The 15,303-nt window shown below is 38.2% G+C and overlaps 1 protein-coding gene across 1 annotated transcript in view; it reads right to left on the bottom strand.

Moving 5' to 3' along the window:
• The window catches only part of Myh15 (myosin heavy chain 15), a 131,152-nt gene extending 116,721 nt beyond the window's left edge, over positions 1–14,431 (bottom strand). Inside the window, 7 exon segments of the mRNA XM_053743448.1 lie at positions 3,100–3,127; positions 3,129–3,188; positions 3,435–3,442; positions 7,184–7,243; positions 8,249–8,344; positions 12,516–12,647; positions 14,240–14,431. Coding sequence (XP_053599423.1) covers positions 3,100–3,127; positions 3,129–3,188; positions 3,435–3,442; positions 7,184–7,243; positions 8,249–8,344; positions 12,516–12,647; positions 14,240–14,431 — 576 coding nt within the window.
• Positions 14,432–15,303: the final 872 nt, after the last annotated feature.

Raw genomic sequence — 15,303 nt, 5'->3', positions numbered from 1 at the left:
AGGTGTGGGGAGTGGTGGAGAAACACAGGCATAAAGTCTGGAAATGCAGGCAGAGAGAAACGCAGACAGTACGATGTCTGCTGAATGAATTAATGAAAAAGCCATAAACCGATATGCTGGCTGGCTAAGAAATCACTGTAATCTTTTTCATCATTTTGTGTCCAATGAAGGAGCAAGAAGGGAAAACCTATACTTCCACCTTCCAGGAGCAAATGAACCCATTTCTTGATTCTTTAAAAAAATAATCTTATAGAAGACTTTGATTACTGCAGGGTGATAGTTCAGGATAAAAAAATAACAGAAAAATAAAGAAATGGAGCCAAACAACAAAATTCATTGTCTTTTTCTTCTATAAAATAATAATGACATATGCATATCTGGGGGTTTTGTCAGACATTCAGTGAGTCAGAGGACATAAACTTATATAGCACAGCACTTGGAATTGGTATCCAGTGTTAGCTCTCCTGTTCCCATTCCATTTCACCTATATCACTTCTCGTCCTCACCCCCGTATTTACTAGCTGTGTCACCTTGAGCAGTTACTCTTTTTAAGAGTCACTGTCTTCAGTTGTAAAACAGAAATATTAATAAGACCTACTTTGCATGGTTGCTATTAGATAGGATATGATAATCCACACAAATCACTTAGCACAGTAGCCATAGTAAGTATTTGGTGGATACTGATTACTAGTATTATTGTTGTGTCATCATGATTAATCTTTTCTAAAATCAAATAACTTATTTCTAATAGACTCAGAGCTACCATGGAATAATAAAACACTTGATAATCAGGTTTAATAGTTCTCAACTTGGGAGAAGCGCACTTGGGATGTGGAGGGCATCTTCTGGCTGCCATAGTGACCGAGAATGCTACTGGCATTTAGTACCTGGGGGCCAGGGATGTCAAGCATGTACAAAGTGCAGTGTGCTCTCATTCATGAAAACTATCCCATCATAGATGCCAATTGTCTCTCCATGGAGAAACAAAAAGTCATTCAACTTCTTCACTGTGGGGCTCAGAGACGTGAAGATAATTGACCAAGGTATCAGAGTGAGATAGCATTAGAGTAGAACTAAACTTTATATAGTGTTAACACTGCAGGAATTTTCTCCATCTTTTTCAATTGTTATCAACAAAGCATAAGAACATGTCTCTGTTCTTAGCAGTGGCAGTTGTCTCTATGAAGTCTGTAAAATTTCTAAGAAAAGAAAAGCCTTGTAGTAACTCTGGGGGGAGGGGGAGAGAGAGAGAGAGAGAGAGAGAGAGAGAGAGAGAGGTATTTACACTTAATGTTGAATAATAATAGACTAGTTTGCTTTGCCTGTTAAAGACTGGAGTAGTAACTCAGTCCCTAGAATATGATATTAAAAGGATGAAAGTCTGATTTCAGTCTTCCTGTGGGCTCATTAGTTTTATAAGGAGAAACACCCCATTCTATCATCATAGCCTGTCATGCATATGCATGTTATGGTGAATATCTAAGAAATCAGGAAACTAACAAACACCTGTAACCTCAATGCTGAGAAATAATTCAATGATTGTCCTGCGGAACATGATTCAAGTTCCACTCAATTTAGTCCATTTTTACGTTGGTAGATGACCTACCGGTTTCAGAGCACTGTGCTAGATGCCAGGCTACTAAGATGAATTAGACACAGTCCAAAGCCTCAGAAAGGCTGTATCACAAGGAATATAAAAATGTAGGCAAATTAATTCAAGACATAAAATTAGTATTATGTTAAAAGTAGAATTATTTGTTTATAGAGTAAGCTAATCTTACTGTAATAAAAATTAATAAAATTGATTTTGATTATAATTATGTTTTAAATAACAAGGACACATCAGATACCTTAACAAAGAAAACAGTTTATTAGAGTCAAAATGACTATTTTCTACCACAGTTATGTACATTACTCTATCTCTTGTTCAGGTTTGACATGTATGCAGAGAAAAATCCCTGAGTATCAGCTGAATTAACTCCATGTCCTTTGGAATATTACTAAGGTTCTTTTAGCCTTAGTATTCCTGCCCTACTTACTTGTGAATATCATAAGAATGAAAAAAGATCATACCTGTGAATAGCTCATAAATATTATATCTGACAAAGGCTATCACTTCACCTTGCCAGCCCCTCTTTCCAGGAGGCTGTATTTCTCAGTCCCCTGTAACTGAAGAGTAATTTGACTAATTCTCACCAATGGAATGTTAGTAAAAGTGATGTCACTTCTACCCCAATCAGTTGGGCTGGGTACATTTTCTCCACAAATTATCTTTTTTACCCATTCAGCAACTTTGGAGACCAAGTGTCCCAGAAGGCATGACTACAAAATGGAGACGGCTATCCATATGGTCTGGGACTTGGTACAATGAACTATTTTCATTGTCACTGAGATTTTAGTGTGTATGTATTACTGTAGCATGGGCTATATCAGACTAATATATACAGCAGATATAAATTATTCTTTTGAAATGTACCAGCTTACATAAGTGGTGTGTCATTAGTGAGTAGCCCTGGGAATATTTATTGCAAGCAGGCAAAACCTCATGATGAACAGTTCTCTGAATTTCCCCTATTCTGTCATTGTAACATTGTCCTACAGGCTAAGCAAAACCTACAAGGCCTTCTATCTCACTTCTGTTTTCAACCCTTCCTCCCCTCAAACACTGACTCCACTGTATGGAGCCCCTTTCTCAATTATCATGTTACTGTGTGTCTGTTCCACTAAAGAAGTCAAGGTGCCTAATAGATGAGGAATGCCAATTTATCAATTTTATTCATATCAGGAACCAACAATTTTGAAAGCACCATAGCTATAAACAAAATGTTGATTACAACAAGTGAGATGTTTGCCTGTATCTGCAGAGACCTGTTACCTAAGGCAAGACTGTCAAAATGTGTATTTCAGACCAGAGAGACTTAGCACAGGATCATTTACTATCCCATAAGTAAAAGCATTTGGAATACTCATCATAGTAGTTATTTTTTGCTTTTTAATATAAGCTCCTATTGTGGACAATCTCCATGGTTGGAAATATACAATATTTATACAAACAGAACGAGATCATAGAATTATAATGTTCTTGAAATATAAACTTACCTCTTCTATATTTTGACTTCTGGTAACATTCATTACCAACTTTGATTCTAGGCTGAACCAAGCCCTTCATCAACTCAAAGGAGTTAGTGCTTTGTCAGCACCTGGTTATAAGGAGGAAGGGAAGAAGGGAAAGAGGGAAAAGTGAGTGAGGGGGTAAAAATTCATTCCATCATAGCCAAACACCCTATCCAGAGAATGAAAGGTTATTTTTTTAACATCAATGTAGCAAGATAAATTTTAACCTTGAAATGAATGCCTGAATCCTAAATGTTTAAAGAAATCTGTTTCTTGGAGATGTAAATCAAGACCACATTGAAATGCCACTTCACACATACCAGAGTGGCTATAATCAGAAAGACATAGACGATAACAAGCATTGAAATCAGAACTGTTGCATCCTGCTAGTAGGAATGCAAAATGGTGTGAACACTACAGAAAACAGTTGGACAATTACAACTTAAATGCAGAGTGACTAGAGGACCCAGCAATTCTCCTCTTAGGTATATATGCAGGAGAAATGAAAACATATATTTACACAAAACATTATATGCAATGTTCTTACTAATATTATTCGTAATAGTCAAAAGTGAGGGAAAATGCCTGTTAATCGATGAACAGATAAACAAAATGTGATATGTTCAAGCAATGGGATATTTTTCAGCCATAAAAGGGAATGAAATAATGACGTATTATCCTATGACATGGCTGGAACTTTAAAACATTAACACTACATGAAAAGATCACATAGCATAGGATTCCATTTTTATGAATTGTCAAGAATGAAAAAATCCACAGAGACAAAAAATAGTTTTGTGGTTGCGGGGGACTGGGGAAAGAAGTAATTACTAATGTGTATGGGGCTTCTTTATAGGGAGACAAAATGTTCTGCATTATATGGTGGTGATAGTTGTACAACCTAGTGAATATACTAAAATTCACTGAAATAGGAATAATTTTATTATTTCTCAATTAAAAAATGGTTTCTTGATACTGGCCATTTTCTAATAAGAACTATTTCTAGGTATATGCTTATAGGTTCGTTTAATGAAACAGGGACTTGGACTGTGGAATTTGATCATTCAAGGAAACCACCAATCAACACAAGTCAGCATACTTTCCCAGGGAGGGGAGGAGGTGGGGAGAGGAGGAAAGAGTGTGGAATGAGACAAACGTCATTACCTTGTGTACCTGTATGATTACACAAATGGTGTGACTCTACATCGCGTACAACCAGAGAAATGAAAAGTCATACTCCATTTGTGTACAATGAACCAAAATGCATTCTTCTGTCACATATAACTAAATAGAACAATGACAACAACAACAAAAAACCCTTCCTTTTCCCTTGAGGTCTGTTTACTCCTTAGTGCCCTCTGCTGCCCAACAAGAATACGGATACTGCACTAAATGCTTTCTAAAATAAAACTTCAATTTTCTGAAGAAGTAGGAAGGATTAATGTTGTCAGAAGAAAACGTAAATAGGTCTGTATTCCATTAGGGGTTTAAAATGACAATTACATGAAGGAATGCTACAGGCGAAAAGTTATAAACATATTTCAAATTGTTGATTTCAGTTATTAAACAGAATGAATATTCCACTCCTCTGGAATCCCTCTGGTATGCCTTCCATTTTAAATAAATTCTGAGATAAGCTAGTGTATCTTCCATAGTAATTCTGTAAAATGTCTTACAATAAGAAGTGATGCAACTTTTCATTAGTGCACTAAAAAAAAAAAATAAAGGTTAGAGGTGAGGGAGACAGGGCAGGCTGATCAATGGGTACTAAGTTACAGTTAGAAATATGACACTCTGGTGTGCTGTTGCACAGTAGGGTGACTAGAGACAACAATTATGTACTCTACATTTCAAACATCTAGAAGGAAGTATTTTTGAATAATTTCACCGTAAAGAATTGATAGATGTTTGAAGAAATACATATGATTAACCTGATCGAAACATGACATGTTGTATCAAAGCACTGTTACTCCAATAATACTGTATAATTTTTGTATTTTATGGATATTAAAAATATTTTTTTTTAAAAAAAAGGACCTCCAGGTAGAAGGGACAGCATAGGTAAAATTCTGGAGCTGTGACATAAGGCATTCTCTTACCATATCACCTATGAGTTCTTCCTTTTTAAAAATTGAAATTAGCCTTTTATTCTATTTAAAAATTTTTGTCTTTCTGGTTTCCAATGCAATACATGTTTGTTTCAAGTTTCAAAATGTTACAGAAATGAATAACCTAGAAAGTTAGAGTGCTGCATTATCAGAACCTTCAGAAATATACTGCTGTCTCGTATGTAAGTGCCTAGATATTTTTTTCTTATATAAGTACCATACTAAATCATACTTGTTTTTTTGCAGCATGTTTCTAAGTCAGTTTATATAATCAAGTGCATTTTGCTATAGAATCCTTTTAGGATATCTAGTGTCACGCTGTTCAAATTGGATGACAGGACAGCACAGTAGTTAAAGGGGGAAGCACTGGAGTCACATGAATCCCAATGATGCATCTTACTAACTATGCAACTGTGGGTAAATCACTTAACTGTCCTGGTCTCAATTTCCCTCTGCATATTGTAAGGATCAAAAGAATACATACTTACCTCTCATGATTACAGTAATGACTTAAAAAGTTAACATTTGCAAACTATTTAGAATGGTATCTGATACAGTAAGTTCTTTCAATGTGAGCTCATATTACCAAAAGTTATTTATTCAGGTCCCTGTTGACAGTATCTATGCTATTTCCAATTTTTTGCATGTTTTAGTTTTAAAGAAATTTCCAAGACAAGTTTTTTTTTTGCATACATTTGTTTTAATAGACAGTCTGAAGGCAAAAAGAAAGAAAACAAAGCAAAAATTCTTATATCAGCAATAAAAAGATGAGTAAGCTAGAGATTTACAAGTTATTGATAAATGGGTCAGGAACATTAAAAAGTATGAATATTAGAATAAAACTATATAGAAAATAATATGATTATGTACAACCCTAATTCTCAATGCATAAGGAGAAAGAAATAATGGGTATACCTTAAACTTTCTAAGAAAAACCATATTCTCTTTATTACTGTATCTCTAAAAAAAAAGAAAGGTATTCTTCTTTTTCCTGAAAACATTTTTAAATTTAGTTTTGTTTATTTATTTGGCAATGCTGGGGACTGAACATTTTTTAAGTATTAAGATAATAAATTGTTGAAAAACAGTTAAAGAAGAATAAAAAAGGAAAAAATTATCCATAGTCCAAGACAAGTTTTGAATTATTGTCACCCTCTATTACATTTGGGTTCCTTTATCTTACTTACCTACCACCACCGAATGTCGGGGTTTCCAGGACCCCTAGCCTTGGGCATGGTCAAGATGGTGCCTAACGCTGAGCCAAAAGCGGCCAGCTATACAGTAAACAACCAGCGAATTCCAATGATTGGCTAGTTAACGATGTGACTAGAGCATGCCCCCCTCGTGTACCTATTCTATGCTTGCAGCTGTCCGCGTTTACCTCGTGTACTCTCCCCTGATTGGTTGAAGTGTATATAAGCCTGGTGGGTGGGAGAGTGGAGGGCAGAAGCGGAAGAAGCGGCAGAGGCGGAGGCTGAAGCTGAGCTGGAAGCTGAGAGAAGAGAAGCTGGGAGTGCGCGGAAGCTAGGAGTAAGGGAAATGTAGGAGAGGGACTGTACATAATAAACTTCCAAAGCTTCAAACGTTTGTCGTGTCTCTCTCTGCGGGCAGAGGGAGCGCGATAACCGAACATATTTTTATGAGCACTTAATAAGTGTATACTAATGTCGACTCTGTTAGGGACAGCACAAAATGTGGTAGGTAAAGTCCAGTGGAGGAACTTCTAGGCCAGACCCAAAAGGAAACCACTGTAGATTTTCTTTCTGCATAGAGGCCTTACCTGGAAGGTGAATACTAAGTAAAGACTGGGAAAGAAGGCAGGAAGATTAGGAAATAAGAGATCAGACAGCAAGTTAAACATGGAGGCCTGAACTAGAAAGAAACCAGGGAATAGATGCAGGTCAGAAATATAACCAGAGACAAACCTGTGGATGGGGAACTCAAAAGTATGCTTTGGATACCACATTTTTGATGGACCTTCTTTGGGGAGATTCTTCATTATATCTACAGTTCTCATCAGCCTGTGAATACAAATGGGGTCATGTTGAAAATAATGAGAGCATCACAAGGATCTCTGCCCTTCATGTTCATAGAGAATTTGGCCTTCAACTCCCAAAGTCTCCCTGGACCACTTCTGGGAATCATGAGACTAAGAAAATTCTCTTGTTCACCAGGACCAAAAAAAAAAAAAAAAAAAAAAAAAAATCTCTCTCTCTCTCTCTCTCTCTGTATATATATGTATATATATGTATGTATATATGTATACATAAGCATATGCATATATGTATACACATATGCATATATCCACATATGTGTATATACATACATGTGTGTATCTGTGTGCACATGTGAATATACATACATATATACACACATGTTTAAGTATGTGTGTATATATGATTTCCTGAACAATAAACCCAAACAGGGAACAAGTTTAAAACAAACAAAACACAACTAGAGAGCTGTATGTCATTTGTATTAACCATATATATTGATTTCCTTTTTTGGACAATTAAATTTCACAGGAGTTTTAAGAATTTGAAATTTTGTTATGTTATTAACTAAAATCAATATATTACTTGCATATATTTCTACAAACCACATACTTAAACTTGATGTTAATTTGCAGTGGCAATGGCTTGGGTACTCAGTTGCCATTGAGATAGAAAAGGCCAGGCAGTGGAGAGTAGGGAAGGGACAGTCAAGGTTGACAAGAGGGCAAACACGGGACAGGCATTTTAACAATCCTGATATGTTAAAGTAGTTCCTGTTTCTCAGAAAGGGTGAAAGTTTCCAGGTCTGGGAAAAGGACTGCATAATCTATAATCTGCCCGCACCCACAGTGGGACAATTGAAATATCAAGAACCAAACACAGGAGCCTATCAACTTCTCCTTATCTGCCTTTAAAAGGAGGAGCACAGTAGGACTTAAAGGGCACTCTTACCCCTACCAGGCACTCCACACCAGGTGTTCTGAGTCTCTTCCTCACTTGGCTTTTAAATAAAATTCCTACTGGCTTGCTTACTTTGGCCTCCTTGGTGTTCGTTCTTAGACTCCGTGGAACAGGAACCCAGTTCCAACTCCCATCAGTAACATTACAAAACCTTTCAAAATTCAAAATCTATTGGGAAAATAAGTGGAAAATCAAAATAGAACAAACATACCCATCTTACACTGAGATGTCGCTGCTAAAGGTGCCAGGTTTGGGGACAAAACCCTGATCATTTCAATTAAGAATTTAATGAGTCAGTATCATAGGCTTTTTGAACTGGGAAAAAACTACAAAAAGCATCTAATCCAACATGAAAATATTTAAAAGAGAAGGAAAAATGCAACAGTGTGCCTGATCGATCTGAGTAGAGACAAATAGTTCCCGACCATGTGAAAAACAAACAAGTACAGAGTGACTGTCCAGGCAAAAGATAAGGGGGAACGTTGGTCTTGTAAGCATTAGAAGCAGTCAGATGGACAATATAGGTAATAAATGTCTCAAAGAATAGCTTCCCACACCAAGAGCCACCTTCCGTCCTTTTTCCTGTGTTAAGAGAGAACTTTAAAGCTATTTTTATTCACAAACAAAAGAAACCAAATTCTCTGTATAGTATCACCTTAAGCTTTAACAGAAATAGCATCCAATGTTATAGGATTATTTCTTATCCACTCCAGAGATAGTTGAGTGGGTACAGACAGAACCGGTATGCCTGGATTTCTCCCAGAGATTTACACTAAATATCATACTATGTGTTCTCTTTTGACTGGGCAGAAAACAATCATGGCCATAATGTTCTGAAAAATAAATTACCTCATTTGCACTAAATGTTTATAGTTATACAATCAAGACAGCGTAAATTTATGAAAAAAAATCCATCTGGCATTCAGGAAATATTATTTTAAATCTAGCAATATCTGGAAATATATTTTCATCATGTTCCCAAAGAGGCTTATGAAATTTTCTCTAATAAGTATCATTAGGATTTTGTGAATGATCCCGTAGACATTATGAATGAACCCATGGCTTTTAATTAGGATTTAACTACAGATTAAACCATAGATTTAATTAAGCAGCATGATCTTACCCAGGAGTGGGTAACTTAACTTAGCACACCAAATGTTGATGTGTATCAAAGTAACCTGGAGAGCTGATAAAGGACTTAAGGATGAGCCTCGGGTTAAACCTGAGATTCTAGGTTTGTCTTGTTACCCAAGTGATTCTGAAACACAGTTTTATTCCTCCATACTGGGATTGAACCCAGGGGCACTTTACCACTGAGCTACATCCTCAGCACGTTTTATTTTGAGACAGGTTCCCACCATGTTACTAAGGTTGGCTTCAAACTTGCAATCCTCTTGCCTCAGCCTCCCAAGTAGCTGGGATTAGAGGTGTGCACTCAGCCCATTTCTGATACCCAGAAAAGTTGAAGGACAATGTCCTTATTACAATGGACTTCAATCTTGCTGCATACTGGGATCGCTGAGAAAGTCGTAAAAACAAATACTGATGCCTGCATCCCACAACCAGAGACATCAGAGACGTATTTTCTTGGGTCTAGGTAAGCCCTATACTTAAGGAATTTGTCCCTCAGGTGATTCTGGTGTATAGCCAAATTTGCAAACTATCATCTAGTGATTGGTAATCAGATTTGGAGTACATTTGGAAGTTAAGAAGATGGAGAGAATGGAGTACAACTTCACCTAAACACTACTAAAGAAAGAAATCCAAGAAGCATTGTTTTCCAACTTTATAATTCTATCCCAGTGCAGTTCCATCTGTAAAGAAGAAGATATAAATGAAAGGAACAATGTCAGTTTTATCAATATAAAATCTGGCTAATCTGAAGAGAGGTTACGATAATGACATTCAGTCTTTCGTGGAGGGTTAATGATTTTTGAGCTGTTCACATTTCAATAATTTATTGATTAAAGTTTTGGTGGGCACTTGCAATGTACAAAACCTGGTGCTAGGTGCTGTAGGAAGATAGATTAGCCAGACAAAATTCCCTGGCATCAAGGAGTTTGTCATCCATGAGGGTAAATAAAATACAAGTATAAATTAGCTGTCAGTGAAACAACTGTGTAAGAGACACAGAAATCAAGAATCATGAAAACTTGCAATAAGGAAAAACCCTTCTAGAAGACATGACCAAGGAAGGTTCAAAAAGAAGCAACATTTGATCTGAGACTTGAAAGGTTTTGATGTGCAAATGTGGGAGAACAAGAATTTCTGAAACAGAATGATGAAAAGTCATAAAGGTGGAAGAGTTTGAGGTACAGTTAAAGAAGAGGTTATAACCCAGACACATTGTATGATGAAAACCTAAGAAAAATTAGTAATTTCTGGTTGTGATCTGATGCCACCCTAAGGTATTAGTTTAGTAGAGAAAATGTTAAAGACACTTTAAGCAGATAAATAATATAGAGTTATGCTTCAGAACATTTAATTTTCTGGAAGTGTGCAAGACAGACTACTATGGGAAGAGTTAATAAGTATAGTCAGTAAACCTTTTGCAGGATGCCAAATGCAAGACGCTGATGATCTAAACAAGTAATGGGGCAAGGGAAAATAGAGACTGAGAAACATGACTAAGACCTTTTCTGTCTATGAATAGAAAGAAGAGCCATATTATGAGCATGAATAGGCACTCAGGAAGAAGACAATATCTGGAGAAGAAGATGCCCTGAGTGTTAGCCATGCAGAGAATATGTAGTAAGAGGTTAGAAATGTGGGGGTGAAAGTCTAAGAGGTAAAGGCTAAGATTCCACTTTAGGATGTCCTCCCCTCTGCACCCTCTTCTCCAACTGTCCAGCTCCTTCGATTTTTTCCTAAACAATTAGCTATGAAAAATTATCAAAGCTCATTATAATAAGAGCCCTCAGATGGGCTGGGGTTGTAGCTCAGTGATAGAGTGCCTGCCTAGCACAAGTGAGGAACTGGGTTGGATCCTCAGCACCACACAAAAATGCATAAATAAAATAAAGGTACTGCATTCATCTACAACTAAAATATACATATATTTTTAAAAAGAACCCTCAGAGGAAGATGCAAGATATTTGAATAGAGGTGCCCAGGACTCACCTCCTCCACACAGAAAAGATACTACTGAATTTCAAGGAGAATATTAAGGGAGAACACTAGAATGCAGCATGAAAGTGACAGGGACCCTAAATGGCATAGAAACTTGGGAAGGCAGCATAGAGAGAGCAACAAAATGCATTGCAACTGAGACTGTGGCTCCCCACCCAGCAGGAACTCCATAGTGCCAAAAGGCAAGCAGAAAAGTCCCAGTGGGCCCCATTATCACTGTAGACCTGCAGTCCTAACTACAGGAGAATTCTATGATTCTCACAGGTATTGGACCCTGTCTAGGGAGCTGTCTGGGGTCCACAGGACTGCTCTGCTCCAGAGAAGAACTCACAATGGATACTGGCAAACCCCAGAACCCAAGTTGCAATCAGAGCAACATCTTGAGAAAGGAGCCATTGCTGGAGTCTAGCCTTTCACAGGCACCAGCAGTCACTGCATCCCCCCATCCTTGGGACCCCACAATCATTCCACCATACTCACACAAAAGGCTTCAACTCACAAATCCAACTAAACTTAACCATGCACTTGTAACCTGGCATTTAAATCTACAAAGTGCTCTGCGCTCCAGGAAACAGGTAGGCTAGCAGAGCAGAGGGGATGTCGCCAACCAGTGAAATTGACATGCATCCCCTTGGGGCCTGAGGGCCAATATTCCCCTTCCCTATTCATAGGCCTGGTGCCTCAGATGCCACCACAGCTATCAGCTGTCCTTTTGGGGGACTAAGGATATGTCCTACCAGAGCCCATGGCCTCAGCATTGTGACTACCATAGTCAGAGATCCTGGTGCAAATGGCAATCACCTCCATGGGGCCAGAGGACACACTCCTCCACAGACATCATCCCCAGCATTGTTACTTTGCCTTTGAAATTTCAAACGTCTTTGTTCATACCTCCTTTATGTCACTAAATACATTTTCTGGCAATGTATTCCCTTCTCTTTTTCCTAATGGTCTATGTGCTAAAGGCAGAGTGCAGCTTAGTCAATCTTACTTCATTTAAATTTAGCAAATTAACTGGCTTCATAAAATATTGATGAATGCTTCTTATTCTGTTATGGAAGAGTGTTGAAGAATGGCAATTACCGGGGACAATATTAATTTCAATATTTTCCAAACCCCCAAGGAGTGGGTTCAAATGCAAAGAAAACAGGTGGACTTGGGTCAGGGATTTGAATGGAAGTACAAACCATGTCTTCAAAGTAATTCTTACTTTCGGTGCCATCTGCTTCCAGTTGCTTCTCTCTGGGTTTCTGTTTATGTTTCCGAAGTGCTTGATGGCTCCAGAGGGTTCGTAGCATCCATACTTCTCATCAGGAAGAAAGCACAAGATGTCTATGCCTTGCTGTAAAAAGAGAAGCAGATGGTCCTGTCTTCTTTTTCCTAATGGCTGCAGCACGCACCTCACCCCACTGTGTGTCACCTCCTCCCCCACTAGGCTGTAGGCTGGCAGGAAAGAGACACCACAGACCCCCAGGGTTGACAGCTATGTTCAAAGAAATGCAAATAGGCCCTCATGGCAGTTGGCTACCTACAGTCTGCTAAGCGCTTTAAAAAAAGAATTAGGCAGGCACCAACTTGGCTTGTTTAGTTTCCAGTAGCTTTAGAACTTTCCTTTGACACCGCTCCTCTCCTGTTCCTACCAGTAATAGATCACTAACTAGTTGTACAAGGTCAATTATTTTGCCTTTCATGGCTGTGGCAGCAAGTACATTTTCTGCTGGGTTGCTTGTTTCTGTGATCCCATGCGTTCTCTTCATTTAAATCCTGAGCAGGCTCATTTCAAAGACTGGCAAAAGGAAATGTTTAAGAAAGGAAACACACACACACACACACACACACACACACACACACCATCATAGAATTGCATCCTGAGAAGACACTGCACATGGTAAGATGTGCATTCTCATACATTCCAGGAGGATAAAAATAGGTATGCTCTTTCTAGTGGTTAATTTATAATGAGTATCAAGAAACTATAAGAAATTCATATTCCTTGCCTGGTAATTTCATTTCTAGGAATGTAGCATAAGATGTATCCAATATGCACAAAAGTTTCCCTACCAAGATACTCACCAGGGTTGAGGGTGGGGGGACTTGAAACTAACAACAGGAGAATGGCACAACAATAGGACAAATGCCTTACAAAATACTGAGTGTCCATTTAAATGTTTGTGAAGAGTTTGTAACAATACTTAAAATGCTTATAAGATGAAATGAAAAAAGTTATAAACCCAATAATATAAACCATATAGTATATGCGGTATAATTATAAACATTTATTTTGAAAAAAATAAAAAATAAAAAACATCATAATATCCAAGCCAAAGCAACCCCAAATAGATTACAGACAGATACTATAGATATATACACCAAATAAAAGAGGTGCTTGCCATTGGACTGAAATTTTTTCCCATAGTTTCAAAGTCATTCCCCTGACAACGTGCACATTTAGTCAGTAGCTTTGGACAGAACCAGCCCTCTACCACCAGGGCCACTTCTGCAAGTCCCTTAATGTTTAAGTAAGTTTTCTTCACTGCTATGACTACATGATCTGACCAGAACAATTTTAAGGCAGGAAAAGTTTATTTGAGGGCTTGCAGTTTCAGAGGTCTTAGTCCATAGAAGGCCAGCTCCATTCCTTGGGGCTCCAGTGAGGCAGAACACCATGGTGGGAGAGCATGGCAGAGGGAAGCGGCTCACATCATAGGAAGCAGAGACAGTATCCACTCAACAGAATCAAATATATACCCAAAGCCACGCCCAAATTCCCACCTCCTCCAGCCACATCCTACCGCTTCAGTTACCACTCAGTTAATCCCTATAAGGGGATAAAATCACTGATTGGATAAGACTCTCTCAACCCAGTCATTTCTCTTCTGAACCTTCTTGCTTTGTCTCATACCTGAGCTGTTGGGAGACACTTCATATTCAAACCGTAACACTTAAGAAGAACGGAGCACTAGTATGCTTTCTGTCGTTCCTCATTGTCATCAATAGTCTGCTTTGACAATGAACAAGACTTGCTTGTGTGGCCAGCAATTTTTCAGCATCATTCAGGCTCTCCACAGCAACTACTGCACAGAAACAAACAGGAAAGTCAGAGGGATTTGCAGACACCAGGAGCATGGTTACAGAGGGGAAACCATCATTAAACAGCTTAGAGAAATCCAGAAGGCCTGAGAAAATTATTGATCAATATTCACAGTTTACTCTTACAGCTTAATGTATACTTGTAAACAAGCCAAAATAAAATCCATAGTCTGGACCCAAAACTCTACAATCAATTTTTACCCTCTATTAACTTGTCAATCATGTGTTAATACCTCCCAAGAGAAGACAAAGCTGGGCCAAACCCAGAAACAAATTCAACTACAACAGCTTGAATTGGCGTGAAATAAATAAATAAATAAATAGCAAAAACAAAACACCAAGATAATGTGTGTTGGCAAAACTCGAAAACAGGAATTTGGCCTAGATTCATGGCTGAGGGCCAGAGGACAAAAAATCATTTGTAAAATTATAAGTGAAACAGACCTGAGCTTCAAAGGCTAGGAAGCAGCCAGACCCTGGGGTCAGTACCCGGCAACATCAGCAGTATAGCCTGTCACATCACGTCGTCACTCTTAGGAGGCTCAGTCTGACTTTCAAGGGATCCATAAATTGGCTACTGTGTTTAACACTGCACCACTGACATGTGTGACTCCGGACATGACTCACTTCATCAGGAAACATAATGCAGGCCAAAGCCAAGGCAGGCAGGCGGTCAGCAGCACATCATCAACTGACCTGGCAGAATGACTCTAACCCCACTACCCAACACTTGCTCCTAAGGAAGTATTTTTGAGTTGGTCATGTTTTCCTGTTTATCACTCACTAAAGTGAAGATTATCCTGAACCCCAGTCTCAGAAACAAGACATTGGGCTATAGGAACGCTCATGCATGGACTATTTGGAAACAAGCCAAATATCTATAGTAATTGAATGACTTAACAAACTGT

The sequence above is a fragment of the Sciurus carolinensis genome, chromosome 9 (genome assembly GCF_902686445.1).
Source record: "Sciurus carolinensis chromosome 9, mSciCar1.2, whole genome shotgun sequence".
Classification (NCBI taxonomy): Eukaryota; Metazoa; Chordata; class Mammalia; order Rodentia; family Sciuridae; genus Sciurus; species Sciurus carolinensis.
This window is presented reverse-complemented; position numbering and strand designations above follow the sequence as displayed.